This window comes from Eumetopias jubatus, unplaced genomic scaffold (genome assembly GCF_037043125.1).
Source record: "Eumetopias jubatus isolate StellerSeaLion01/CBP00866 unplaced genomic scaffold, mEumJub1_p1.0 scaffold_1, whole genome shotgun sequence".
NCBI classification, from domain to species: Eukaryota; Metazoa; Chordata; class Mammalia; order Carnivora; family Otariidae; genus Eumetopias; species Eumetopias jubatus.
The window spans coordinates 217,978,845-218,005,534 of NW_028274807.1; the positions used below are offsets into that span (position 1 = coordinate 217,978,845).

General features: G+C 61.8%; 1 protein-coding gene across 2 annotated transcripts in view; it reads left to right on the forward strand.

Moving 5' to 3' along the window:
* SBNO2 (strawberry notch homolog 2) overlaps positions 1-26,690 on the forward strand; it is a 49,590-nt gene that overhangs the window by 10,430 nt on the left and 12,470 nt on the right. The window contains exons 2-11 of one of the 2 annotated variants that reach the window (XM_028126265.2): positions 2,803-2,994; positions 9,043-9,116; positions 9,676-9,787; positions 22,397-22,558; positions 24,622-24,705; positions 24,960-25,056; positions 25,461-25,615; positions 25,719-25,852; positions 25,933-26,023; positions 26,105-26,248. In XM_028126265.2, the coding sequence (XP_027982066.1) occupies positions 2,875-2,994; positions 9,043-9,116; positions 9,676-9,787; positions 22,397-22,558; positions 24,622-24,705; positions 24,960-25,056; positions 25,461-25,615; positions 25,719-25,852; positions 25,933-26,023; positions 26,105-26,248 (1,173 nt within the window). In that variant the 5' untranslated portion in view covers positions 2,803-2,874. Of the gene's footprint in view, positions 1-2,802; positions 2,995-9,042; positions 9,117-9,675; positions 9,788-18,523; positions 18,678-22,396; positions 22,559-24,621; positions 24,706-24,959; positions 25,057-25,460; positions 25,616-25,718; positions 25,853-25,932; positions 26,024-26,104; positions 26,249-26,690 lie in introns of those variants that run through there. The other variant, XM_028126266.2, reaches the window with a different exon arrangement.

Genomic DNA, 26,690 nt, shown 5'->3' on the forward strand with positions numbered 1-26,690 from the left:
ACTAATTCCTTGCTCTTTTTCTTTTACAATGACTCATTCAAAGCCTGATCTCAAAAGGAAATTGTGTGAACGTAAACCACGATTGTGAAGCGCAGGCCTGTGTGAGCACCCACGCTTCACCTGTCGTGGGATGTTCTAAAAATACACCCTGGTCCCTCTGCACGGGCACTGAGCTCTGTCCCAGCAAGGCACGGTCTGAGTTACGTCCCTCCGTGTCCTGAGACCCCGTCTGGTACCCACTGGGGTTGGTCCTGAGGCAGCTGGAAGCTCCCAGGGACGACACATTCAGGCTTGGGGGCTCGGGGGCTCAGGCAGGGCTCAACGGGCAGCACTGTGGAGTGGGGGAGGTCAGCAGAGGCCGCAAAGCGAGGGGCCGGGCAGGTGGCGTCCTGAGGGTACACAGAAGGGGGGCTGCCCCAGTGCCTTGGGGGAATGGGGAACAGGAAGCCTGAGCCTGTGGAGGCTCTGGCCGGGGGGACGACGAGGTGACATTGGACCTGGCTGTTGGGGGGGGGGGCTCTGTAGGGTGGCCTCTGGGGGCATGGGGTGGTGGTGGGCATGGAGTGAGATTAATGCAACGCAGACTTTGCTCTTTTGAAGTGTACAGTTCAGTGTCTTTCACTGTATTCCTAGTGTTATACAAACATCACCACAACGTAATTCCAGAACATTCCGTCAGCCCAAAAGCAGTCCTATCCCCATCGGCCGTCACCTGGCTGTTGGCCCCCGCGGGCCCCCTTCCCGTCCGCGGATGAGCCCGTTCCGGACGTGTCACCCACGTGGACTCACCCCGCGTGGCCTCCGGTGTCTGGCTCCCTCCCTGCGCGTCGTGGGCTCGGGGTCCGTCCCCGGGGCGGCGCGTGGGGCGCCTGGCTCCTGCTCGCGGCCGATCACGTGCCCGTGTGTAGACAGACCACGTTGTGGTCATCCTTTCACCCACGCGTGGACGCGGGCTGCTCTCTGGCTATTACGACTCCTGCCGGTGTGGACATGTGTGGACAGGTTTTGTGTGGACATGTGTTTTCATCTCTCCAGGTGCTGGGAACGGAGCCCCCTTGCAGGGAGCCCCCAAATCCAGGAAATTTCTGGGGCCTCCGTGAAGGCAGTGGTCACTTAAGTGGTCGCTGGATTTTAGAGGCCTTTAGCTCTGCTGAGTGCCTGACCAGCCTTGCCCATGGACCTCCAAATATCCCATTTCTCCTGATGAGCAAAACTGGGGCTCAGAGAAGCTAAGGTGCCCCTGAGTTGTTGCACAATGATCAGTTGTTAGGCTGAGCTGGGTTTTGACCCCATCTGCATGACCCCAGAATCTTTCAAAGGAATGGCCGAGACCCTGAATCACCCATTAGCCGTGTGTTTATCGAGGAAGACCTCAGGATTTTCCACTCTTGGCTTCTAAGGCTGTGTGCCACTGGCCCCGGCCTGCAGGAGCCTGGAGGGCATGGGCAGGGGCAGGCCGGGGCCACCGAGGCCACCGAGGCCAGGGGAGGTGCTGTCCCAGCAGCAGGTGTGAGCCCGTGAGCCCGCACAGCCGAGCAGGGCAGCAGCAAGGCTTCAGGGCCCAGACACATCCCTTTGCTGGACCTCAGGCCTGTGGCCCCTTTTCTGGCCAGGAGCTCTGGGTAAAGGCAGCCCCTCCCCACCCCCTGAGGGATTGCATAAGCTGCCGGCGTGCGGACAGTGGTTACTGGAAGTCCCGAGGATTTCTTCATCCAGGGCTTGGCCGGGAGCGGCAGCTGCCTCCCCTTCCTGCCTCCCTTGGTGATTAACGTCCTCAGCCACAGCCTGCCTGAGGAGCCTGCGGGCCAGCCTGAGTCTGGGCTCCTGGCGGCTGTGGGCGGGGCCCAGGGGAGCCTAGGGCACAGGCCACGGGGCAGATGGAAATCGTGTGGGAAATCCTGTGCATCTGTTCTCAGCCCCTCTGGCATTTTCCGGGCCTGCTCTGCCTGCCTTTGAGAACAGGGACATTCTCGGCGGGTATGCTGTGTGTCTTTACCCCTTCCTGGCTCAGCTTGGCCCCGACTCGCCCAGAGACCCTCCTGCGAGCCTAGTTTGGCTACAGAGGGACAGGGTCGGCCCTCAGCTTGGAGGTGCCTGCTGGGTTGGACTTGGCCTCCCAGCCTCACAAAGCCAGGCCTTGGGATCGGCTGAGCCTCTGCTGCTCGCACCAGGACCCATGGCTCTCTTCGTGTGTGGCAGGAGCAGCCCCCCAGGGCCTGAGTTATTTGTTATTTGGTGGGCCAGGCAGCCTGAGATGGTCATGTGGACGGCAGGGGGGAATGTGGTGGAGCGGCTCAGTCGCACTGGAAGGGCTGCCGCCATCCTGGAGGTCTGTCCCCAAAGCTCATCTTCGTTCTGCCCCGGGTACTGCTCCTTGTGGCCAGGAGCCCCACTGTGTGGCCCTTGCTGCCTGGGGGGGACCTGTGGTCAGAAGTCCAGTCCCCAGGAGGGGCTGTCAGGCAAGGGTTGGGGCCTCCCAGTGCTTGGCGCATGTGGGCTGAGCCCAGGCCGAGAGGCTGCTCAAGCATGCTCAGGCCGCACTTGAGACAGAGGCCCCCTTCCACCCTAGCACAGCCCCTGGGAAGAGGCTGGGGACTGAGAGGGGCGCCCTGTAATACTGCAATGTTAGGGGAGTCTCAGCTCCCACCCTCCCTCCTGATTGTGCAGCCCGCTGCCCTGACCCTACCCCCTCTGTGCAGGTCTGGCCTCAGCCCACTCGCCCTTGTCCCTTGTCCCTGGGGGTGTGCCCTCTTCTGTTGGGGCTCACAGGGTGACCTCGGGATGTGCCACGTCTCTCCCTAGGTCATGATGCCACCACCGAGGAGCAAGAAGCCCAGATAGACGCCCCCGTGGCCTGGGTCGTGGAGCCACCCGATGCTGGCAGTGGGGCCCACCATGGACGGGGAGTTTCCTCAGCATGAGCCCCCACCAGCGGGCAGCATCCTATACAGCCCACCTCCCCTGCAGACCCCGCTGTGCGGGTCCAGTGTCCAGGTGAGTGCTGGCCGCCCCAGGGTTGGCCTTGGGATGGGGTGCAGCCCTTGTGGCTGCGGCTGCAGCCCCCCCTTCCAGGGCCTCGAGCGGATGTCCCAGCCCCCAGCTTTGCAGGCCCTCAGGGGGTGCCCAGCTGCCACCAAGTTTCGCAAACGTGAGCCACCAGGTTGGTTTTGCCTAGGTCATGACTGGCCCTCAGGGAGACGCTCAGGCCTCGCTGCTGTCTTCACCTGTAGGACAAGGGCTGGGATTTCCATGACATTTATTTTATTTCAAGGTTTTTTTTTTTAAATTTAACGGACTTTACATCTTTTAAAAGATCTATTTATTTGGGGGGGCAGGGGCAGAGGGAGAGGAAAAGAGAATCTCAGGCAGACTCCCTGCTGAGCGTGGGGCTCAATCCCATGACCCTGAGGTCACGACCTGAGCCAAAATCAAGAGTTGGACGCTTAACCGACCAAGCCACCCAGGCATCCCCCAAAGTTTATGTTTTGTTTTGCTTTTTAAGATTTTATTTATTTGATAGTGAGAGACACAGCAAGAGAGGGAACACAAGCAGGGGGAGCGGGAGAGGGAGAAGCAGGCTTCCTGCGGAGCAGGGAGCCCGACGTGGGGCTCGATCCCAGGACCCCGGGACCATGACCTGAGCCGAAGGCAGACGCCTGATGACTGAGCTATCCAGGTGCCCCCCAAAGTTTATGTCTTACGCAGTTTTAGATTTATAGGAAAATGGAACGCAAAGTTTCCACATACCCCCCTTTCCCCATTGTTAACATTTTGCGTTTTTTTTTAATTTTTATTTTTTCAAAGATTTTATTTATTTATTTGACAGAGAGAGTGAGAAAGGGAACACAAGCAGGGGGAGCGGGAGAGGGAGAAGCAGGCTTCCCGTGGAGCAGGGAGCCCGATGTGGGGCTCGATCCCAGGACCCTGGGATCATGACCTGAGCCGAAGGCAGACGCTTAACGGCTGAGCCACCCAGGCACCCCAACATTTTGCATTAATGATCATGCTAAGTTGTTACAGCTGATGGGTCAATATTAGGACATTATGAACCACAGGCTGCAGGTAACGCCAGGGCTCACTGTCGGTGCCACACACCCTGTGGGTTTGGATGAATGTCACGGACAGTGATCCACCATCGTAGCGTGGCACAGAGCAGTTCCTGGCCCTGCTGACTCTCCGTGCTCCGCCCAGTCACCCTCCCCAACCCCGGTCACTGCTGATCCTCATTCTGCCTCTGCGGTTCTTCGGTTTCCAGAACGTCCTAGACCCGGAACCACACGGTGTGCGGCCTTCTCAGCCCGGCTGCTCTCACCCAGGGACGTGCCGCTGAGGTGCCTCCATGTCTCTGCCTGGCTCGATGGCTCATTTCTTTTCAGGGCTGGATAATATTCCCTTGTCTGGGTGGAGCCCGGTGCATTTATCCACTCGCCTACGAAGGGCATCCCAGTTGCTGCTGAGTTTTGACAGCTGTGATAAAGTATCATAAGTAAGAAAGCCACATAGGTTCCAGTCCAGCCTGCTCATATGGCAGAGTGTACGGAGGGTCCAGAATTTTGCAGCAAGTCAGGCCTGGAGCCTGCCTTTCCTGGGGCAGAGCCAGGGTTCTTCCTGCTGGAGAAGAGCAAACTGTTTATCAGTAGGGAGACTTGAACTGCCAGGAGGGGGAAGGAGGGGTGTCAGGGCACAGTCGTGGGGGTACACGTGGCTGGGGCTGCCATGGGGCCCTCCTTCAGGGAAGCGTCAGCTTTTTCCTTCCCCTCGGTCCCGCTGGCTTGGGGCTGGGAGGAGGCCAGGCAGCAGGAGAGAGCCGAGAATCAAGCTTTGGTTTCAGAGGGGCCGGGAAGTGGGCCACTGGGGTCAGGCGCCGCTCTGGGTCCAATGCCCGGAACCATCGGGAGGCGTCGCAGGTCCATAACTGGAGTGTTGGAAAGCAGTTGGGTGTGTGTGGACCCAGAATTCAGTCTTTGTCCAGGTGTGCCCCCTGGTAACCCAATGTAACAGGCACGGAATACAAAGTTACGTGAGTTACCCCTGAAGAGTCCATGTCCAAGCCTTGGCTGGTGTCCAGCGCCTCTGGCCAGGGCCCCAGACGCCACTGTGCGCCTGCCCTCTCTCCCCTTCCTGTTGGAGCTGTGTCCACATGTGCTCTGACGCTCCGTGTCCCCCGCCTCCCTCTGAACTTCCGTCCGCGCCATCATGGCCAATGCCTTGCCGCTCCCCTCCTGCCGTCTGGCCCGTGGCGCTAGGTGTGTGTTCCAAGGGCTCGATTTCACCCTGTTCTGTAGTCTCAGAGCATGTGCCTGTCATTCCCAGTAATGCTGCAGGATTCCTTCTTGTCAGCATCCCATAATTCGCTTAATTGTTTCCCTACTGTCAGGCTTTTGGGGTGATTCCAGTTTTCTGCCGCTATAAATAGCATCACTGTGTTTCCCCCCTTCTCGGATTAGGCTGGGGGTGTCCTTCTGAATCAGAGTTCCTGGGTCTGAAGGAGTCCAGGGTAGGGCCGCCCAGGACAGGGCTGTCCCACAGGGGACGTGCTCCTGCCACGCCCCCTTCATGGTGGCCCGTGTCGATGACTGGGGTGCCAGCGCTCCCTGGAGGGCCCGTGGGACCAGACATGCTCGGAAGCGGGTGTGGAGGGGCCCGCTGGGGCCGCGATGTGAACCTGAGGCGAGGGAGGTGCCTCTCGGAGCCTGGAGGACCTTGGCCCAGAGCCTCCTCGGGCCGTCAGAACGCGGCAGAGCGCTCTCCATGGTGCTCCCTGAGGCTGGGCCACCCCTCCGGGTGTGTGCTGAGCCCGTCCCGCAGGCCTCCAGCCGCGCGGGCACCCCCCGCCAGGCCAGCTGGGTCCTGCCCATGCTGACGCTGGAGTGTGCACGGCCTGTGTGGCCGGGACGCCCCATCCTGCTCCCCTCCCCTCCGTCCTGGCTGGGCTGAATCAGGCTCCGGAGGAGGAGACCTGCCCTCAGGACTCCCACTGTCACTAAGGGTGGCCTGATTTAGCAAATAAAAATGCAGGCATTTAATGAAACTTAAGTTTCACATAAACACAGATGATATTTTAGGGGCGCCTGGCTGGTTCCGTCGGTTAAGCGTCTGCCTTCCGCTCAGGTTGTGATCCCAGGGTCCTGGGATTGAGCCCTGCGTTGGGCTCCCTGCTCCGCAGGAAGCCTGCTTCTCCCTCTGCCACTCCCCCTGCTTGTGCTCCCTCTGCTGTGTCTCTCTCGGAAATAAATAAATGAAATCTTTTTAAGAAAATAAAAAAAATTTAAAAACCCCACAAATGATATTTTAGTGTGTATGTCCCATGTGATACATACACTAAAAATTGTTTGCTGTATTTTCTTTTAAGATCTCATTTATTTATTGAGAGAGAGAGTGTGAGGGGCAGAGGGAGAGGGAGAGACAGAATCTCCAGCAGACGCCCCGCTGAGCATGGAGCCTGACACAGGGCTCGATCCCAGGACCCCGAAATCATGACCTGAGCCAAAATCAAGTCGGCTGCTTAACCCACTGAGCCAGCCAGGTGCCCCTAAAAATTGTTTGCTGTTTATCAGAAATTCCAGTTTCATTAGAAACCCTGTATTTTATCTGTATGCCCTGTTCTATCTGCTGCCCTAGCAAAAGTGTTATTTTTCTACGTCGGCTTATAGGTCCCAGGGCGTGTGTCTCCCCAGGAGAAGCCAGCTTCTCTGTCTCCACCTGGGAAGTCCCCAGACAGGCTTGCATTGGCTGGTAGGGGTCAGGCGCCCATTCTAGATCAATCATGTCCCAGGGGCCTGCCCTCAAAAGGCAGAGAGACGCGCCTCTGACTGTATGTGGAAAATCCCGAGGAAGGCTCTGATTGGCTGGGTGGTGGCACCCCTTAGAGTAGGGCTGGGGCGGCCTTGATTGGCAGCCTGGCAGGGCCGCGCGCTGGGGGAGGAGGTGGGGGTGCGGACGCTGGGTAGACAGAGCACAGTGACCTCCCGCCGTCTGGCTTCCCGGGTGAAGTCTGCGGTCCTGGCAGACCTGCGGCTCTGGGCAGAGCAGGAAAGGTGGGGTGAATGAGACCCCCGCACAATGGCCTCCCCAGCCTGGAAGCCCCCTCAAGGCTGGTTCTGCCTGCTGTGTGCCCAGAGTGGCCCACGGTGCCTGGTTTATACTAGTTCATGAGATATCCTGGGAGTGCCTGTGGCCCTGGGAAGCTTACGTTCCTCTCTTGAGTTGGAGTTCTCTCCTTTCTCTTTTTTATTTTTTTAAAGATTTTATTTATTTATTTGAGAGGGAGAGAATGAGAGACAGAGAGCACGAGAGGGAAGAGGGTCAGAGGGAGAAGCAGACTCCCCGCTGAGCAGGGAGCCCGATGCGGGACTCGATCCCGGGACTCCAGGATCATGACCTGAGCCGAAGGCAGTCGCTTAGCCAACTGAGCCACCCAGGCGCCCTCTCCTTTCTTTTTTAAAGATTTTATTTTTAAGTCATCTGCATACCCGACGTGGGGCTTGAAGCTACACCCTGAGACCAAGAGTCTCATGCTCCACGGGCTGGGCCGGCCGGGCGCCCCTGGGTTGCTCTTCTTGCATGGGGCTGGAGCGGAGAATTGACACCAGACCAGGGCCCTGGGCTGGCCTCACCCTGCTGCCCTGGAGCAGGGGCCTTCTGGAGGCTTCCACAGTTACTGCCCATAAGTGACATGCCACCAGCCTTCATGCTGGGAGGGCCCCGTGTCGCTCTCCCCACTGTTCTCACATCGTTATTTTGCAGCCTGTGCCGACACTGGGAGAGCAGGTAGGACCCCTTCGCTGCGCGTCTCTCCCTCTCCTCTCTCTGTCCTGGTGCTCTGGGGCCTGACAGCCCTGCAGGGTCAGGGCGGGGGGCGTGCGGTGATGGGAAGTCAGGGCCAGAGACCCCAGACACAGGGCCAGAGAAGGGCACCTGGTCTCCCCCCGCCACCTGGGCTGGTTCCAGCCCTCCGTTGGTGAGTCCTGCGGGGAGGGAGGGGGCTGTGGCTGGGGCCGTGTTTCTGGAGGCCTTACGGAGGAGCGGGACTTTGGTGGACCAGTGGGAGGGCTGCTCCTCCCCCTGCCAGAGCCAGCTAGGACGGGTGGGGGCGGTGACTGTGGCCATCAGGCCCTTCCCCAGCAGTGGCCTCCCCGACGTGCTCCCACACAGGCCACGGCGTGGGTTAGGGGAAGGGACCCCACTCGGCAGGCCTGTGCATCAGGGTGGGACAAGCCTGCCATGCAGGGGGTGCGAGTGTCCACCATCCCACATCCCCAAGCTGGTGCTGTCAAAGCCCAGTCAGGGCCCCCCGAGCCCCCGCTGGCCTCAGGCTCACCCCTCCAGCCCCCGTTGATGTTTCTCAAAGTGGGCTCCCCAGAACCCCTGCCTGTGCTGTATTCTTGGGCCAAGCTGGCTTGGCCTGAGGGAGTTCTGAGCAGGCCAGGCTGTCATCCCCCTGGGAGGGGCTGGCCCATGGTGCTGGTGGGAGCCCCTCTGAGAAGTCCTCTTGGCAACATGGACCTCCTTTGGGCCTGGACCAGGAGGTGCCCCAGTCCCACCATCTACTTTCTGGAAGCGGGGGGGGGGTGGGTCAGGGGGGAGCTCCAGGCAGGGTCCCCGGCCCTGCAGCACACCTGGGTCCTGTGCGGAATGCGGGTTCCCAGGTCAGACCCTTGGGTGGGCCAGCAGTCTGGGCTCCCCAGGCCCTCCATGGATGCTGGGGGTGCGCCCGGTCTGCAGGTGGGTCATGCCCCCGCCCCATCCCGCCTGCCCGCAGGTGGGTGTATGGTGGTTCCTGAGCCTCCCGGCAAGCCTGGCCCTGGCCCGAGCCCTTCATATGTATGGATGGGTTCTTCCACCTTCGCTGCGGTCCCCTCGGTGGGCGCTCCCGCGCCGATGGGCAGCCTGAGGCACGGAGCTGTGACATTGCTCCCAGACCACCCAGCTGGGGGGCCGCAGGGCGCAGTTCCTACCCCGGCAGGGGCAGCAGAGGCCTCACTCCTTGCTGCCCGAGCCCCACCCCGGTGTGTGCTCCCTGACGCCCTCGCTCTGTTGCAGAATGCCATGCTGCACTACCCGTGGTGGAGCACCTTCTCGCCCACGCCGTACCCAGTCTTCTCCAGTGAAAGCCAGTAAGTCCCTCTGGCCTCCGGGGTCTGAGCTCGCCCTGCCACGCCCTGCCCGGTGGCCATGGTGCCCTCCAGGGCTTTCAAGGTTCTGCGGCCATTGCTGGAACAAAAGTAGAGCTTGTGGCCCACAGAGGGCTTCAGCATCCTGCTCAGGGGGTTGTGGGCGGGCCCTGGCCACATGGAGGCAGCTGAGACTGACCAGCTGTGGCCCATCTGAGAGAGAGCTTGCCAGGGAAAAGAGCAAAGGGCTCCGTGGGTGCCCTCCGGGTGGGGGGTGAGAACTCTGAGGGCACTTTCCTGCAGAGGGCAACAGCAAGCAAGGTTTTAAAGAGTAAGTAGGAGCCTGCTGAGGGGGTGGGGAGGGGGAGCAGGCCAAGAGCCAGGCCAAGGAACGGCCTGCAGAGGGGGCACGGCAGCGCGTGGTGTCTGCAGGGCACTGTCATGGGAGGCGGGCACGCGGGCCTCTCCACCGAGCTGGGCTTCCTGGATGCCAGAGCTCATCCTCGGGCGGGTGGCTCGCACTCCTGTCCTGACGGCTGCCCTCTCCCCGGTCTCCCTGCAGCCAGTTCATGAGCTCCACCTCCTTCATTGCCAGCCAGCCCTGCGCAGACACCAGCTACGGACCCTCCACCACCACCCCTAGCTTCCTGCCAAAGACGGGCGACTTTCCTCAGGTGAGGACCTCAAGCCACAGTCACCCTTCCATCCCCACATGAGCCAGGGGGCCCCTGCCTTGCACTGGCAGCCTTGGCCAGACTCCTGGGGAGCCATGGCCTGTACCTGGGAAGAGCTGATGCCCCCTCGGCCCCCACCCGGCCTGAGAGCTCCCAGATCACAGCCGTGCCTGTGCGGGTCTGTCACGGTGGCTTCCCCCACAGTGCGCAAGCTGGGCGGGAGGCCGCACCCCCGTCAACTTGCCGCTCTCGCCCCCGGCCCGGGTTGCGGGGCAGCATCTTGGAGCACCAGGTCCACTTTACCCAAACTGTAGCGCCTTCCTCTCCTGGGCACAGGCCCCTGTGCTTGCTCCATCTGGGCACCTTAGCGTCTCAGCCAGGGTCTGCCGTGTTCCCTGTGCCCCTGGCCAGAGCCATGTTCTGTCGGGTGCAAACCCCGTCATTGGCGTTTATGTCCCCAAACAGCGGCCGTTTGAAGAGTGTAACCCACCCAAACCAAAGAAAGAAATACGTGTGTTTCCTTTTGGGGAGGAATCGAGTGGACCCTCTCTGGCAAGTGTCTGATGGCACACATCTCCTCACAGCAGGCCCCGAAAACCAGGCGCCGCAAAGACATGATTTGTGGGAAGGAGCCCGGGTGGGGTCTGAGGCGGGGGCTGGCAGCAGCCTAGCAGTGTTGAGTTTCTCTCAGAAAGGTGCAGTCCTTGGTGCCAGTGGTTCCGCCGCGGCTGGGGCTACCCCAGCACACAGTTTGGGAACTATCCAGCTTGGACAGCCCCAGGGCCTCGGCTCCCCGGAACCTCAGTTTCCCCCCGTGTAGTGGGGGCTTGTGGGGCCTGCCGGGTGGCAGTCCGGGAGGAAGAGGCTCAGACCCAACAGCCAGAATCCACTGGACCCAGGCAAGGTCAGTTCAGATTGGCTCCCTCCTCAGGGAGCCTGGCCAGTGTCCATGCAGCGCCAGGCAGGGGCCTGGAACCAAGTCCACCGAGAACAGGACCTTCTTTGGAAACAGGGTCTTTGCAGATGTCACTTAATTAAAGCTGAGGATGAAGTGATTGTGGAGCAGGCTGGCCCTAAACCCAGTGGGTCCTTGTAAGAGATGGAGGACACAGAGGGGAAAGCCCAGGACAGCGGCGGCAGAGAGGGATATCGGGAGCCGCGAGGGGCAGGAAGGGCCTTCCTCTGCAGCCTGCTGGGGAGCGCGGCCCGGGATGCCTTCACCTGGCACGTCTGCCCTGCAGGACCACGGGAGCGTGCGTGTCTGTGGTTCAAGCCCTCCCTCTCCATCTTGGACCCTGTGGTGGCCCCCCAGGAAGCGGCTTGGCTGGGCCTGGAGGACATGGGAGCTCAGCGGGCTCAGCTGGCCCCCACTTCTCCCAGGGGGAGGTGTCAGTTGGAGAGGGATAGGAGGTCCCTCCGGCCTTTCCGGGCGTGCTGGGGTTCCCCCATCGGCCACCGACCCACAAGGACACGCTGCTCGCTCTGGTTTGGCACCTGCTGTTGCCCGGCCTGGGGAGCACCTGGCCTCCACGACAGGGTGTGCGGCCGATGGTCCACGGCCCGAGAGCCTCCCTGAGCCTGCCGTGCCTGCTCTGCGCTCTGATCGAGTTCCTCCACACGGGTCCTAGACACAGCTCCATGTCCAGACTTGGCATCTCGTGATGCCGTCTCCCCCGCTGGGGTGTCACCTGCTCTCCAGGCGAGGCAGCTGAGGCTCGTGGGCGCAGAAGCCCCAGCCCCCGGGGGCCGCCCAGCCGTCCCCACTCCCCTGGCTCTCTTGCCTGCGTTCGGCTTGTGCTGTTTCTCTCGGCTCCGCCCAGAACCAGCATGGTTCCTTCAACCCACTCTTGGGGCCACGGCGTCCGTGTCTCACCGCGTGGGGGGGGACTGCCGGTCATCGATCCATGGTCGAGCTCGGCCGTGTCCGGCCCACAGACGTTTACTGAGCTCCTGCTGAACACGGCAGTGGCCTACCCTGCTGGGGGGCAACTTGGACCCAGATCTTTCTTCTAAAGCAGCGGAACCTTTTTCAAACAAAATCTCACCCGGGTGCTAAGTGTGGGGTTAGACAGATGTGAGACCAGAGTTCAGTTCCGGGTGAAGGGTCCTGAGGCCCCGTTAGCCTCCTCCACCTCCCTCGTGACCCCTGGGCCTGCGGCCCTCGCCAGGAAGGGGGCCAGACCCAAGCTGGGCCTCAGCCAGTGGACCCGCCACACACACACCCCTCTGCTCCTGATTGACCAAATGACATCACCACAATGACCAGCACAGTGACAGCCTCGAATACATCCCCATCCTGGTCCCGGGACCTGGGACGTGTCCCCTCACGCGGCAGAGGTGACCTTGTCAGGGCCTCCGAGGAGGGGGTGACCCTGGGTTCCCGGGGGGGGGGCCGGCATCCTCACGAGGTCCTCCCGAGGGGGAGGCAGAGGGTGGGAGTCCCAGAGACGGGCAGACCCCGCGCGGCTGGCGGTGATGATGGAGGGGGTGCCGCGGGCCAGGGAAAGGCCGGAGCCGGGTCTCCCGGGGGCCCTGGAGGAACATAGCTCTCCGTTTTGGACTTCTGCTTTCCAGGACCATAAGGTAATAAATGTGTGCTCTTTTAAGCTGTGAGGTTTGTGGTAGCTTATTATGGTGGCAAGAGGAGACTGATATACCATGTGAAGCCCCCATGTGGCCCGTGGCACATTCTAGAAATGTTCCCCACTGTGCTATAAATCAGAAGGCACTGGGGCTGGGCCATAGCCAGGAGTGGACATAAACCTACAGGCCTTAATATACCTCTTGCTGACTAAACCTGTGCTCTGAGTTTCCTGGCAGCCAAAGCAAAAAGAGAAAGATGAGTGGTGTGACTCTTTTTGCCTGTAAAAGAAGGCTTCTCTCCAGTTTCCTTTGGGGCACGGAGCAGTTCCTTGGGGTCAGCATCCCTCCCCCATCTCTCCTGGGAGGACATCTGGACTTGGTTCCCAGGCCTGTGCCTGGTCTTGGCTCCAGCTTTGCTGTCTGAGGGCCTTTGTTCCTCAGGTTGTGACTAGGGCTGAGTCACTGAACACTAGGGGGACTGGGTTCCTCCCTTGGTTCCCCCACAGGAGCCAACCCAGACCCAGGACCACTGGTGGCAGGTTGACCATGCCTCTGTATGGGGTCCCCAGGTTTTTTTGTTATTTGTTTATGTTTTAATTTTAATTTTATTTTTAAGTAAACTCTACGCCCAAAGTGGGGCTTGAACTCATGACCCTGAGATCAAGTCACATGCTCTACCGATGAGCCAGCCAGGCGCCCTGGGGTTCCTGTTTTATAGCTACCTGGGTGGGGCCTACATCCTGCGGGACCCTGCTCTCAGGAATGCAGAAGGTCAAGGTTAATCCTCACTCTGAGGCCACTCTGCCCCCCCCCCCCGGGTGGTCCTGGTGGTCACACCCGGACCCACTACAGTGGCCCAGAACCCAGGGACCCAGTTCCAGGATGAAAGGGCACAGGCACTAAGGGGTTATCTAAAACTTCAGGTCTGATACTCTTTTCTGTGTGTGTGAGTTTGTGACAAAATGAATTTTACGGTGCTTCAGGTCTATAGGGAGGTTGCTCTCCTCAAACGCTGTCACTCATTGACCTGGTTTCCTGGCACGTTATTGTCTGATAGAACTGTGGTCCATCATCATGATGCAGCCGGTAGCCTGGCATAGCACTCATGAGCAGACCAGAGTGCCTGGGCTGGAGCACGGAGGCCCCTGTAGGGAGCTGGCCCCTGGTGCAGACTGGCCTGGGGCCGTTGCGCTTCCAAGGGGTTCTGTGTTCTTGGCAGGAGTCCCACAGGTGGGACGCTGCGTCCTCATCGGGCGTCCCCTGCATGCCTGCACCTCCCCCCCCCCCGTCAATGTGTCTTCCTGTGGACGGTGCTGACCTTGAGCCCTGGTCAGGGTGGCAGTGCCGGGTCCCTCCCCCGTCCACGGTCAGGTTGCTGCTACATTCCCCTCTCCCCGGGGGAGGGGTGCGTCGAGGCTGTCCAGGACCCTGGTCCCTTGTAGTGGGGACGGGAATGGATTTCCTCATGCACTGGGGGATGTGGCCTGCAGTGACCATCACCACGGTGTCTGTTTAGCAGGCATTGCTGTCCTGCCCGGCCCCTCTGTTAATCAACTGGAGGTCTTCCACAGGGAGAGCCGGCCCTCCCCTTACTCGGTCATTTGTCTGTGACACAATGGGTCACAGTCAGGTGCTGCGCTAATCACTACTTCTGCGTAGGCCGCTGGGAGTGCCTGTCTCTCCATATCCCCCTCATGACCATCAGGGATGGCCCAGGCTCAGTCCATGAAGACCCCGCCTCAGCCTTCACCCCACCTGCTTCCCCAAGGAAGCCTCTTCTGACTGTGCTTGGCATGGAGCCACTCAAGTCCTATGGCTCTCCTTGGTGCCCTCAACACTTGAGGGGCCCCCCATGGGGTCTCCCACCCCTGGGTGTGAGGGCATGGCTTTTCTTTCATTCCTTGCTTTTGATTTAAGATGTGATTTGCATATCACACAATTCAGTGACTTTTAGCAAATTTAGAGGGCTGTGCAACTATCACCTCTGTGTAACCCCAGGACATTCCATCAACCCCAAAAGGAAACCCCATCCCCATCAGCTGTCACCCCCCGGCCCCCGTGAGCCCCCTTCCCATCCGTGGATGAGCCTGTTGTGGACGTGTCACCCACGTAGACTCACACCCCGTGTGGCCTTCTGTGTCTGGTTCCCTCCCTGAGCGTCCCTGGGGCAGCACATGTGGGCGCCTGGCTCCTGCTCGCGGCTGAAGGACGCTCCCGTGTGTGGGGGACACACTGTGTGTATCTTCTCTTCAGCTGATGGGCATCTGGGTGGTTCCCACAATGGGATTTTGGTGATTGTGAATCGTGCTGCTGTGAACATCCATCAACAGGCTTTTGTGTGGACCTGTGTTCTGGGTTGGCTGAATCTGATTGGGGCGGGTATTTGGGGACATGTTGAGGTCAAGGCTGGGGGTGAAGGACTCAGCACTGCAGACTACCCCTCCCAATGCCTCGTGCCTCCAGGCCCTCCCCTGCATTCTCACCACCCTGGCATCTCTGGGGTCCTGGTTGTGGGCGTGGCCACTCTGCCCTCCCTCGCTGCTGCCTGGCATGTATGTTCCCTGGGAGCTGCCCTGACCCCTCCCCCCAAATCCACCTGGATCCCGAACATCCTGGCCAGACTCTGGGAGAGGGCCACCTCATGCAGTCAGTGGGGCAGGCATCCGCCCTGAGAGTCTCTCCAGGCATCTCGGGTGGGTCCTGCATCCACCCAGTGAGGACACTTTGTGTCTGCCGGCCTGGGGCTTCTGGGAAGCCAGGATGAGGTCACAGCTCAGAAAAGTGCTTTGCAAACTCTCAGCAGCTCTCCACTGAGGGGCGGGCAGCATCAACTGCTCTGCAAATGGATTTCAGCAGGATCAGAGGTCCTGGCGCACCCCCACCAGGCCCCCAGTAGTTACTGGCACTGGCAGGAAGAGCGAGCGAGACGTTTCTTCTCTAAGGAAGCCCCCTGGTTCACACTGAGCTGCAGCCGAGAACCCACCGCCAGCTCCGTGGTCTATGCTGAGCACCACGCCCAAGCAACCCCCGCTCTGTGGTCTGTTCTGAGGGCCACAGACCAGTGGGAGAAGGAGCATGGGTGTCTCCAGAGGGTCGCTGCACAGAAGCTGAGACACCCAGGAGCCAGGGGATGAGGAAGTCGGTGGGGAGAGCTGGGAAGCCAGGTGCTTGGAGAGTGGCCCCTGCAGAAAGCCCTGGGTCGGGGTCCAGCCCCTCCCAACTGCAACACCACAGGCGCTCAGGACCAGTTGTCCCCACAGCAGGAGGCTAACAGCCGTTTCTTAGGGGGCCGTGTGAGCTGGGGAGCCCACAAGGCACCACAAACAGGGTGACATAGAGCCACAGAGAACATGCCCTCACGGTGCCGGGGCCAGGCGTCCCAGATCCAAGTGTGGCGGGGCCGCGCACCCTCCGCAGGCTCCAGGGCACGGTCCCTCCTGCCTCTCCCAGCTCCCGAGGCCCCAGGCGTCCCTCGATGTGCGGTCACATCGCCCCAGTGCCTGCCTCGGTGGCACGTGGCTGCGTCCCCGTGCGTCTGCGTCCAGATTTCCCTCTTCCGAGGACACCAATCGCTGCAGCACGGCCTCCCCCCTCCTGTACGGCCTCACCTGAACTGACTGTACTTGCGAAGGTCCTGTATCCAAATAAGGTCCCATTCACAGGTCCCGGGGGGCAGGACTTGAGCGTGTCTCTTTGGGGGACATAATTCACCCAACAGGAACATCCCAGCAGTGGGGTGTGCCTGAGGGGAACCTGCAGTGCCCAGCCACCCTCTGCCCTGTGTCTACCCCCACCTCACCAGAAGTGGGTGACCCAAAGACCACCTGTGCACAGGCTTGCTGTGAGGGCCCGCGAGGGGGGGAGGCAAGGAGGGGAGAGCCCCATAACAGACTGGGGGTTCTTGGGAAACACAGGACAGCTGGGCCATGCCCACCCCTCTGCACCCTGCCTGGCCACAGGACAGAGGGTCAGCCCTGGGCCACACAGCCCTACAGCCACAAGGCAGCCCAATGGGGCTGGGGCCAGTCGTGTCCTTGGTGGCAGCCCTGCTCACGCTCGTGCCTGGGTCCCTAAGTTTGACTTCCACCGGACCTCTGCCCAGGTCCCACTCAGCCCGTCCGCCTCCATCCAGGCACGCAGCCGACCCACCGCCTGTGGCCAGCAGGGGGGGGCAGGGTGCCCAGGTGCCCAGGTGCCCACTGGGTGCTGGCTTCCCTGTATCCTCAAGCCCGCCCTTGCCCATCAGCCAGCTGTCTGGCGCTGAGATTTGGGGGGCAGATTGTCAAAGGTCAGGAACTGTGCTGCAAACCTGACAGACTTTATGGCAGTTTAATCTAATCATGAGAACTCGGGTGTGTACTTTGTGCATCTTTCTAGTTTGGTTCCTAGTGATTGTTTTAAACTGAGTCAAAATCCACATGTCTTGAAATCCATGCTTTGGGGGCACCTGGCTGGCTCAGTCAGGAGAGCATGTGACTATTGATATCCGGGTTTTGAGTTCGAGCCCCATGTTGGGTGTAGAGACTATTTACAAAACAAAATGAGTGAATAAAAACTGTTATAAAAAATAAAATAAAATCCACCTTTTTAAGGTAAATTCACAGGCTGTGCAACCACCACCTCTGTCCAGTTCCAGAACATTCCTTTGCCCCGAAAGGAAACCGCATCCTATCAGCTGTCGCTCCCCATCTCCCCCTCCCCAACCTCCACCCCCACAAGCCCCCTTCCCGTCCGTGGATGAGCCTGTTCTGGACGTGTCACCCACGTGGACTCACACCCCTTGTGGCCTTCTGTGTCTGGTTCCCTCCCTGAGCGTCGTGGGCTCGGGGTCTGTCCCCGGCACCGTGCGTGAGGGCGCCTGGCTCCTGCTCGCGGTCGCGGGACGCTCCCCTGCGTGGGTGGGCCATATCCACCTGCCCGCGGACACTGGGGCTGTTGCCACCTTTTGGCTGCCGTGAGTGGGGCCGCTGTGGACGTGCATTTGTGGGTTTGGTGTGACGTGCGTTTTCGTGTCTCGGCCGTGTACCCAGCCGTGGAATTGCAGGGTCGTCCGGTGACTCCGTGTGCAACTTTTCGAGGAACCGCGTGACTGTCCCCGCCGGCGTGGCGGATGGTTCTGAGGTCTCCATGTCCTCGCCGGCACTTGTCATTGTGTGTTGGAGTCGGGCCGTCCTGGCCGCCGTGAGGTGGTGTCTCCAGGCTCTGGTTTGCATTTCCCTGCTGCCCGACGGTGCTGAGCGTCCTTCTCCGGCTCACTGCTGCTGGTGCTTTCCCTTTTCCATGCAGTGCTGGGGCCAGGCAGGGGGGCTGTGCTGCCTGCAGGCTCTGAGGTGCAGATGGGACGGGAACGCCACAGTGGCCTTGTTGCATTGGACCCCGTGATCCCTCACTGTCCCTGACGAGGCACACAGCCCCGGGGTCCCTACCCAGCCAGAGCCCCGCAGGTGTCCCTGACCCCAAGCACATACAGGGAGCCTGGCCTAGCCATGCAGCTGTTGTTTCCCATGGGACAGGGCACCATGGGATACTCATGCAAGGTCTCTGACCCCACAGGGTGCTGGAGGGCTTTGCACTCCCCTGTTCACCAGCCCTGCTGCTTTCTGTGCGGGGCTGAGGTGCAGGGAGAGGAAAGAAGGGGGGTTTCAGGGACAGACACACCCCTTGGCAAGGTTCCAGGAGGAGCAGGGTGGGGGCTCGGGTTCCCACAGGGCGGCACCCCAGCTGGGGCCGCAGCATGACAGAGGCCCTGGGGGATCTCAGAAAGGCCCCGGAGACAGGCTCTAGGGTGGTTGGGGGCAGCGGGTGAAGGCCCCCAGTGCATGCCAGGGGGCTGCGTGGAGGGGCCTGAGGGGCGGGCCGGGCCTTCCTCTCCCCCAGCGGCACTGGGGCTTGTGGCCCTCATTCTCTGGGCTCCCCAGGAGCAGCACTGGCAGGTCCCCGCCAGGCCCAGCTGGCCAGAACTCCGGTCTGGGGAAACCGAGGCGAGGGCCAGTGCACGCCGGCGGGTGGGGGCCCAGCGCCGTGGAGAGGTCTGTGGCTAGATGACGCCCAGTACAGGAATTCTCGCTCTGCCAGTAATCGCCCTGACTTCCCAGGCAGCCATCATTTCCTGAAAGTCAGCCGCCTTAGGGGAAGTAGGCGCTGGCGGTGACTAAACCAACATGCAAATGCAGCCGGGCTGAGAGCGGCCCGCACGGCCGCGGTCATGAGGGAGCCGCCCGCCGCCGCTGCCGCCGTCCAGGGGACCCGCCGCGGCCGCGCCATGTCCCAGCTGCAGTTCTGGCTGCACTTTGCAGCCCTCAACAAGGTAACCCTCCGCGCTGCTCGCTCCCGCCCGCCTGGCGGCCAGCCCCCGCTGCGGGAGCTCCCAGCCAGCCAGGGCCGCGGGGACCGGGGCGCGCAGCACGGCCCCGGAGCGCCTCTCACGGCGGCAGCGCCTTCCCCTCTGTGCCCAGCTGCCCCGAGAACGGCCGGCCCCCCGCGGCTCAGCGGTTGGACCCTGACAGTCTCCGGGGCGGCCGGGGTAGAGCTGGAGTGCGGATGGCCAGGTAGGAACGGCCCCCATCCCTCCGTCCTTCCTCGGGCTCCCCAGGGATCCAGGAAGGCGTCCCGCCCCTAGCCAGGGCTAGTGGGACAGAACCTGTCTCTGGAGGGTGTTTCTGGGGTTCGAGCGGTGCTGAGCAGCTGCAGCTCCCCCAAGGGAGGCCCAGAGTGCGGTCTGGGGTGGGGGCCATGCTGTCCCATCTCCCTGGTCTGTGGCTGGAGTCGAGGGCACTGTTTGGCAGCTCTGCCTGATCCCGCCAGGTCTTCACCTGGCCCAGGGAACCCCAAAATGCTGAGAGACAGTATCCACAGCAGGCGACCCTGTGACTTCCCTGGTCTCCCACAACTGTCAGGGTGACCACCCCATTCTCTCCCCACTGAGGGGCTGCAGCTGACGGAGTAGGGTTGGGGCCTGGGGTCTGAGGAGGGGTGTCCATGGAGGGTGATTTTGATTTTGGGTCACCTTGGAGATCTGCTGGTGGCTGCTGGGCATCAGGTCCTGACCCGTTGGATGGTGAGCAGCCCACGTGGGAGGGGTCAGCTCTCGCCCCATCCTGACACCCATGCCGTATCGGGAGTGGGGCTGGGAGGGACCCCTGGTGCTCGCGTGAGGCTCTGCCTCCCTTTGACCCAAGAATCTGGTGGAGGCAGCATCCCCAGCGTGGGTAGAACCCTCCCACTTTTTAAATACCCTTGATTTTGGAGTAGGTCTGTGTGCCGAGTTACCGCGCAGCACGGAGTTCCCACGGGCCCCACGCCCAGGCCCTCTGTTCACCCGTCACATCAGCGTGGTGCTTTCGTCAGAGCTGACGAGCAGACACTGATACCTCGTTATTCACCAGAGATCCTCGCTCTGTGCCAGGACCCCATCCTGACACCGCGGGATTTCGGTTGTCACTCTGCTTCGGCCCCTCCAGGCTGGTCCCCGGGCCCCCCGTTATTGTCGGAGGAGGGCTGGCTGGGGTCCCGCAGGATGTCCCCAGGCTGCGTTCGTCCCATCAGGGCCCCCCACTGCCCACGCGGCTCCTCCCTGCGGACGCTGGCCCTGTGTCCTGGCCGGGGCCACGCCGTCCGTCCTCGGGGGAAGGGGTCGCTGTGTGCAGCCCACGCGGGGGGGTGGGGCCCCCGAGCACCCACCTTTTGCCAGGTGCCATTCCTCTTCTTTGGCCCTGGTCAGGGCTCCTCCCCACCTGCCTACCCTGCTGCTTGTGACTGCTTCACCTTCAGGAAGCAGACCCACCCCTCAGGGCGTCTTGGGGCTGCCAGCTTGATGGGCTCAGGGGCTCTTGTCATTCTTTTTTTTTTTTTTTTAAAGATTTTTATTTATTTATTGAGAGAGAGAGAATGGTAGAGAGAGAGCATGAGAGGGAGGAAGGTCAGAGGGAGAAGCAGACTCTCCGCTGAGCAGGGAGCCCGATGCGGGACTCGATCCCGGGACTCCAGGATCATGACCTGAGCCGAAGGCAGTCGCTCAACCGACTGAGCCACCCAGGCGCCCGGCTCTTGTCATTCTGACCAGGCTTGCGTGGTGCCCTCTGGGAAGGCCACGCTCAGATGTGGTTCCAGAGGGATTTTAGCAAAGTCAGCCGGCCACCCGTACCCAGACCCCACCCCAGGCAGCCCGCAGGGGTCCATGCTCCATGTTGCCTCACGGGGACCGAGTGGCCAGCTTCCATGACCCAGCCTTCCCACCTCTGACCCCAGCTGCCCCGGAATGGTGAGCGGGCCTCATGGTCAGCAGGGCCAGAGGCTGCGTTCGTCCCATCACGGGCCCCCTCTGCCCCCTGAGCGCCTCCCCCATCCCGTAGATCGCTGCTCTGACCTGTGGAACTGCTGGGCTCTTACACGAGGGTGCTGGGCATCCCAAGGAGTGTCGAGGTGCACCTTTCCCCACCCTGGGGTTGGTGTTTCCCTCCTGCCTCTGTCCCCGTGCTGTGGACTTTTATAAACCTCCCCAGGCCACTGCCTGCCTGAGCTGGTCCTGCCAGCCAGAATCTGCCTCCTCGCCCGGACTTGCCCAGGCTGTCAGATCCTGCCAGGGTCTGCTCCCATGGGTCCAGGCTGGGCGCGGCCTGGGGCCAGGAGTGAGTGGTGCCCCTCTGGCTTCCCGTATGCCATCAGCCACCGGGGTACCTCTGGGTGGCAGGAAGCATCCAGTCCAGGCACCCAGCCTCACACCAGCTGATTGGGCCAAGGGTGGTCTTTCCTGCACAGACCCTGAGTCCTAGCCTGGCTGTGGGACCAACCCCATCCAGTAGAGAGACTCCTGCATCCAGTCACCCTCAGGGAAGCCTGGCCCCATCCCTGCCCACACCTTCCGAGGGGCACTGCACAACAGGCCCGAACCTGCCTCATCCTGGGACTGTGTGTGCTCTGGTGTCCTAGCAGACCCTCAGGAAGCTGGGTGGTATCACCCGGGGACCCCCACCACTATCACCACCACCAAGGAATAGGGATCTGATTCCAACACGATTAATGGGAGGGGAGCCCTCACAGGTGGAGTGGGGCAGCCCCAGCACTGGCCAAGGCCGGGGGCCTGTTCTTAGTGGGCTGGGGGCTGCAGGGATGCCACCCTCACCCCCAGAAGCCAGCTTACCTGTGGTCTTGGGGCCTGAGCCAGGTGCATCAGGGCAGGCTCCAGGCCCTCTGCTGTGGAGGCTGGCCTGGAAGGGCCTCATCTGGGAGGGTCTGTGGGGGCTCCCTCCCCATGAGGAGTCGGCTGAGGGCTGTGCCCCTCACCCCCTGATCTGGGCCTGCAGGGGCTCAGGGAATTGGAAGGGGCTGCCCCCTCTCCAGCTTCAGGCACTCAGGGTCCCTGTCTGTAAAGTGGACACCTACTGCCCTCTCCTGGTGGTCGGTGGCGTGGACACCACCACCCAGCCTGGCAGTATGTGGGGGTCTTGGGCTGGGGGCACACTCCCTGCTGGTCCAGGAGCCCTCAGGGCTGGTCTACGAGTGTCCCCGGTGTCCGGTGCAAGCCGGGTACACACAGGTGCTCAGTGTCTGTGACCCAGGGGTGGGGGAGGGCAGCATGGGACCATCCCTGGCATTTAAATTTTTTAAATTTACGTTTCTAAACTGTGTGTAACCTACACAGCACACTCCCCCCTTGCAGGTGTGGGGCTCTTCATGTCCTGACATCTGTGCACTGGGGTCACATGTCCCAGTGTCACGTAATTCCCGAACATTCTGTCTCCCCAAAGGCAGCCCCGTCCCCATCAGCCGTCACTCCCCAGCCCTCCCGGACCCCCGAGCCCCCTTCCCGTCCGCGGATGAGCCCGTTCTGGACGTGTCACCCACGTGGGCTCACACCCCGTGTGGCCTTCCGTGTCTGGCTCCCTCCCTGAGCGTCGTGGGCTCGGGGTCAGTCCCCGGGGCCGCGCGTGTGGGTATGGGCACCTCTCCTGCTGGTGGCAGGAGGGTCCATCGTGTGCCTAGGCCCCCCAGATGCACCGGCTGCCTCTCATCCTGCCTGTCTTCCAGGATTCTGTGTACCTCGACGACCTCTCCAACACCTCCATCTTCTCCTCGTCTGTGGACTCCCTCTCAGACATCGCGGACACACCTGACTTCCTGCCGGCCGACAGCCTCAGCCAGGTGCCCACCATCTGGGATGTGAGCACCGGCCCCTCCGCCCACGACAAGGTCAGCTCACCCTGAGGCTTCTGCTTGGGCAGCTGTCCCAGGGCCCCAGCCCCAGGCTGTTCAGAGACACCAGTGAGCTCGTCGGTCAGGGGTCCTCCTGTTCTCTGCTCGGCCCAGAACATGCAGGGCGGGGGTGGGGGAGGAAAGCTCCGGTACTGAGCTCCTCACCACTCCTGCCAAAGGCCCTGTCACAACCAGGCACTGCCCTCACAGGCTTGGTGGCTCAGTCTCCGTGCCCTGCTCTGCTGGGCATACGGGCTTCACCAGGAGACGAGCAAAAAGCAGCTTCCAGCACTGGTTCTCACTCTGGTGATCCTGGGCAATGTCTGAAGGCATTGCCGGGGGGAGGGGGTGGGGTGCTCCTGGCTTTGAGTAGGTGGGAGCCCGGGAGCCCGGGAGCCCAGAGTGCTGCACTGGCATCTGTGAAGCTCCTTGTGCAGGACCCTGACGGGAGAGTGTGGGTGACATGAGGCCAGATGGGAGGGGTCCCCAGGTGTGCCAGGCCCAGACTCTAGCTCATTCCCAGGACCGGGCAGCAGGCACATTGGTGAGGGAGAGGGGGCCCAGTGCCAGGCTTGGGGAGCCCCTGCCCCACCCAGGCCCCATCCAGGGCTCTCTGCCAGAAGAGAAGCCCCTAGCTTTTGAGAGCCAGAATCCTGGTTCAAGGATCTGAAAGGCGGCATTGGAGATATGCGTCTAAGGGAAAGCAGCCTCTTCCATCCAGAGCTGGGTGGACCCACGGAGTCCTGCTTGGTGGCACACGCTAGTGGACACGATGCCTGCCCAGCTACCTTGAGGTTCCTCGGCACCTTTTGGCCCCTCTGAGGCGGGGTAGAATAGACGGGTCTGGAAGGCCTGGGGCCCGGCGTGGGGCTGGCAGAAGGACAGGAAGTGCCCAGGGCAGCCTGGTGCGGTCCCTGTCTTTTATAGCCATGGTGGGCAGCGCAGGCCCCCTTCCTGTGTCTGGGCTGAAGGGCCTCTGACCAGCCCCCGGCTCCTTGGTGGAGAATGTGAGGCAGAGGCCGCATGAAGTGGACAGCAGGAGGGCGGCCGAAACCCAACGCCCACAGCCTGCTGCTCGCCAGCCCACCAGGAGCCCTGACTCAGCCTTCCAGGAACCCAGGCCCGAGGCTGTTTGTTTTTGTTAATTAGAAGAAAAGAAGACAGGGAATTGAGTATGGGTTTCTGGCTTCTGGTATCTCACTTTCATCTCATTTTCCTTTTCAAAAAAAAACTTTGGCATGTTCTTAACCTTTGAAAACAGCGGGAGTCGTAAAAATCAAGTGGGTGCCTTGGGGACCCTTGTTATCCCCCATGACAGTAGAGGACACCCGAGCTCCGTGTGTGCTCAGGAATGGGCACCTGGCGCTCACAGTCACAGGCCTTGGGATGGTGGGGTCCGAGAGGAGACGGGGTCTAGAAGGGATTTCTTCATTTCTATTTTGTTTTTCACATTCGTGGTTTTTAGGATGACCACGCTACTTTTGTGATTTTTATTTTAAGATTTTTATTTTGTTTTAATTGGAATTGTACAGATCTGGTCGGGACCCTGTGTGTCCTTCCTGTGTGTCCAGGGGCAGAGCAGTCACCCCACCCGGTCTCAGTGTGATCACCCCCTGAGGGAGGGTAGGTGGAGGGCCAGGTGTGACATGGTCCTCGAGGGTTTGGGTCTCCTGTCCTGGACCATCTGTGGACTCTGGATGCCACATGAGTTCTGACGCCAGGTGGGCCTCATGCCCCCATGGCCAATGGACACCCCCCAGGCATCGGCTTTGTCCCCCAGGTTCTTGGTCCCCTGGGACCAGACGCAGGTGATTGATCTCCCCAGGGCATGACTGTGATCTGGGACATGTCCTTACTACATTTATCTGCGTGATGGGGGTTGTAGCTTGTTGCTCAAAAGAGCCAGCCACCAGGCAGCAGGAAGGAGGCAGGCAGCTGGCCGTGGGCTGGGGGGCATGAGGATAGTGTGAGAACCCCATTGGAGGCCAGGCTAGGGAGGCCCACAGGGGCGCTTCCTCCCCACATCTTGCCTGCAGGCTCATGTCCACTCTCCTCTCTAGCTGCTCCTGCCCAGTGGGCCATGGACAGGCCTTGAGGACCCCGTGTCCTCCCTTTCCAGCACCCCACTTCTTGTCAGCTACCAGGTAAGCTGGGCCCCCTCCTCAGTCCTGCCTGCCTCTTGTAGGGACTGGGACACTCAGAGGCACCTGTTTAGAGAAGCAGGGTCTGCCCGTTTTACAGATGGGGAAGCAGGCCCTGGGGAGGCACCGCATTGGGGGTCAGGTGGGCCACTCCCCACTCCTGTTCACCGGGCTGGCTGCCCCTTGGGGGAAGGCTGGCCGTGTGGGGCAGGACAGGGCCATCCAGCCCTGACTACACCTCCGGCACTGACCTTCAGTCTCAGAGTCAGCCTGAGGAGGAAGATGAGGCAGAGGAGGATGAGGGGGAGGAGCTGGGCCACACAGAGACCTACGCCGACTACGTGCCGTCCAAATGTGAGTGCACTGCCCGAGCCCCTAACAAGCCGCTGCCAGGCCTGCATAACCCCAGCGGGCTCCAGCCGTAGCAGGGGCAGGGGTGGGGGTTGCAGGCTGGGTCCCAGATTCTGGAGCGGCAAAGCTGGCTTGGGAGCTGTGGGCTGGCCTTGGGGGCAGTTCTGTAATCCCCACTTGCCACAGAGCCAGGGAGTACCATGAAAAGTAAGCCCACCTTCTTCCCTGAGCAGGATTTTATGGATCTGCCCCTCATTCCTTTGTGCAAAGCACTGAGGGGCCCCTACCCTGGACCCTGCTCTGCCCCTCTGCCTTCTGGGAGCTTTTCCCAGCCCATCCTAGACCCTCGCAGCCCACCCTGAGACCCTGGCCACACCCCTGACGTGCCCCTGGCCATGCCTCTCCAGCTAAGATCGGGAAGCAGCATCCGGACCGCGTGGTGGAGACCAGCACGCTGTCCAGTGTCCCACCGCCAGACATCACCTACACCCTTGCCCTGCCTGCTTCCGACAGTGGGGCCCTGTCCGCCCTGCAGCTAGAGGCCATCACCTATGCCTGCCAGGTGACCTGGGGTCCCCCATCCAGCCCACATCCTGCGTGGGGTGCCCCCAAGGCCCCGGGGAGGGGCAGCCTGCCAGGTCCTGACCGCCCTCCCTTGGCCACAGCAACACGAGGTCCTGCTCCCCAGTGGGCAGCGGGCCGGCTTCCTCATTGGCGATGGCGCCGGCGTGGGCAAGGGGCGCACGGTGGCCGGCATCATCCTGGAGAATTACCTGCGGGGCCGGAAGAAGTCCCTGTGGTGAGTGTGCTCTCCCCACCCCACGCCGGCGGGCAAGGAGGGGAGGGGGCGCCGTGGCACCCACCAGCCCGCACCCCCAGGTTCAGCGTCTCCAACGATCTCAAGTATGACGCAGAGCGCGACTTGCGGGACATCGACGCCCCGGGCATCGCGGTGCACGCGCTGAGCAAGGTGGGTGGGGTCGCCCCCTCCTCGGGTGGGGTCCCGGAGCACCGGCCGGGCCGCGCCCCCACACCCGACCCTCTCCTCCAGATCAAGTACGGTGACAACACTACCTCAGAGGGCGTCCTCTTCGCAACCTACTCCGCCCTGATCGGGGAGAGCCAGGCCGGCGGGCAGCACCGCACGCGCATCCGCCAGATCTTGGAGTGGTGCGGGGAGGCCTTCGACGGAGTCGTATCCTGGCTCCGCTGGGGGGCCGGAGGGGGCGGGGCCGGAGGGGCGGGGCCGGAGGAGGGGCCCGGGGCGGGGGGTCTGGAGGGGGCGGGGCCGGAGGGGCGGGGGTCTGGAGGGGGCGGGGCCGGAGGAGGGGCCCGGGGCGGGGGCGAAGGGAGCGAGGAGAGGGAGGAGGGGTGGGGGCTGGAGGGGCGTTCTAAAGGAGGGGGGCGGGGCCGACAGGAGGGCGGGAAAGCGAGAAGGTGGGGTCTGGAAGGGGGAGTGGGGTCGAAAGGAGGGGCCCAGTCCTGGAATATCCCGGGACCTCAGCCCGGAAGCTGGAGGAATTCCCGGCAGGAGGCTCGCCCTCCCTGACCGCTGTTGTCCTCTTGCGGTCGGGCTCGGCTTCCCGGCTCCAGCAAGCTGGACCCCTGGCCACAGGCGTGGGGGCGGTATTTGTTGT